The following is a 1,240-nucleotide window of genomic DNA, read 5'->3' as shown; positions in this document are numbered from 1 at the left end:
CATCTGTACTAAAAATACAAAAATTAGCCAGGTGTGGTGGTGGGCGCCTGTAGTCCCAGCCACTCAGGAGTCTGAGGCAGGAGAATCGCTTGAACCCGGGAGGCGGAGGTCGCAGTGAGCAGAGAACCCTGTCTTTAAAAAAAGAAAAAGATTTTTATATTTTTAGGCCGGGCGTGGTGGCTCATGCCTGTAATCCAAGCACTTTGGAGGCCAAGGCGGGCGGATCGCCCGGGGTCGGGAGTTCAAGACCAGCCTGACCAACACGGTGAAACCCCGTCTTTAAAAAAAAAAAGAGAAAAAAGCAAAAACAGAAAAATTTAAAAAAGAAGTTTCTTTCTTTCCTCCAAAGATTACCGTTCTGGGTGACTTGGATAATCGGTACAACCTTCCAACCTCTGAGCCCAGAGCTAAGCGTACGGTGAAGATCAGAGCCGCTGACTTCCGCATTCTGACCTGGGGTCCCTGGAGCAAGCCCACTGAATTTGGTAAGTCCTGGGGCGAGCTGGGTGGACGTAGGGGACATTTGTGCCGTCTGTCACCACCTCGAAGGCGGAACAGAGACATCAGCTACCGTGTCACCCCAGCACATTGGAAGACCAAGGCGGGCGGATCACGAGGTCAGCAGTTCAAGACCAGCCTGGCCATCATGGTGAAACCCCGTCTCTACTAAAAACACAAAAATTAGCTGAGCGTGGTGGCGGGCGCCTGTCATCCCAGACACTGGGGAGGCTGAGGCAGGAGAACCGCTTGAACCCGGGAGGCGGAGGTTGCGGAGAGCCAAGATCGTGACACCGCACTCCAGCCTGGGCAACAGAGCGAGACTCTGTGTCAGAAAAAAAGAGAGAGAGAGAGAGAGAGTTTAAGGCTAGGAATACTGTCATGTCCTGTTATTTTTTTATAGAGAGACGGGGTTTCACCATGTTGGCCAGGCTGGTCTCGAACTCCTGACCTCAGGTGACCCGCCCACCTCGGCCTCCCAAAGTGCTGGCACGACAGGTGTGAGCCGCCGCGCCCGGCCTATGTTTTTTTGAGATGGAAGTCGTCACTCTGTGACCCAGGCTGGAATGCGGTGGCAAAATCTCAGCTCACTCCGACCTCCACCTCCCAGCTTCAGGCGATTCTCCTGCCTCAGCCTCCCGAGCAGCTGGGAGGACAGGCGTCCGCCACCACGCCCGGCTAATTTTGCATTTTTTTGTAGACACGGAATTTCTCCATGTGGTTCAGGCTGGTCTCGAACTCC

At 54.0% G+C, this 1,240-nt stretch overlaps 1 protein-coding gene across 1 annotated transcript in view; it reads left to right on the top strand.

Annotated features, from left to right (window-relative positions):
• Positions 1 to 286: 286 nt before the first annotated feature.
• Positions 287 to 1,240, top strand: part of LOC116547911 (granulocyte-macrophage colony-stimulating factor receptor subunit alpha-like) — a gene marked incomplete at its 5' end in the record, with an annotated part of 3,446 nt that continues 2,492 nt past the window's right edge. The window contains one exon of the mRNA XM_032273670.1: positions 287 to 485. Coding sequence (XP_032129561.1) covers positions 287 to 485 — 199 coding nt within the window. The remainder of the gene's footprint in view (positions 486 to 1,240) is intronic.

Source organism: Sapajus apella, unplaced genomic scaffold (assembly GCF_009761245.1).
Source record: "Sapajus apella isolate SASKATOON/1434 unplaced genomic scaffold, GSC_monkey_1.0 scaffold5448, whole genome shotgun sequence".
NCBI classification, from domain to species: Eukaryota; Metazoa; Chordata; class Mammalia; order Primates; family Cebidae; genus Sapajus; species Sapajus apella.
The sequence above is the reverse complement of the archived record's forward strand: the minus strand, read 5'-3'. Positions and strand labels throughout refer to the sequence as shown.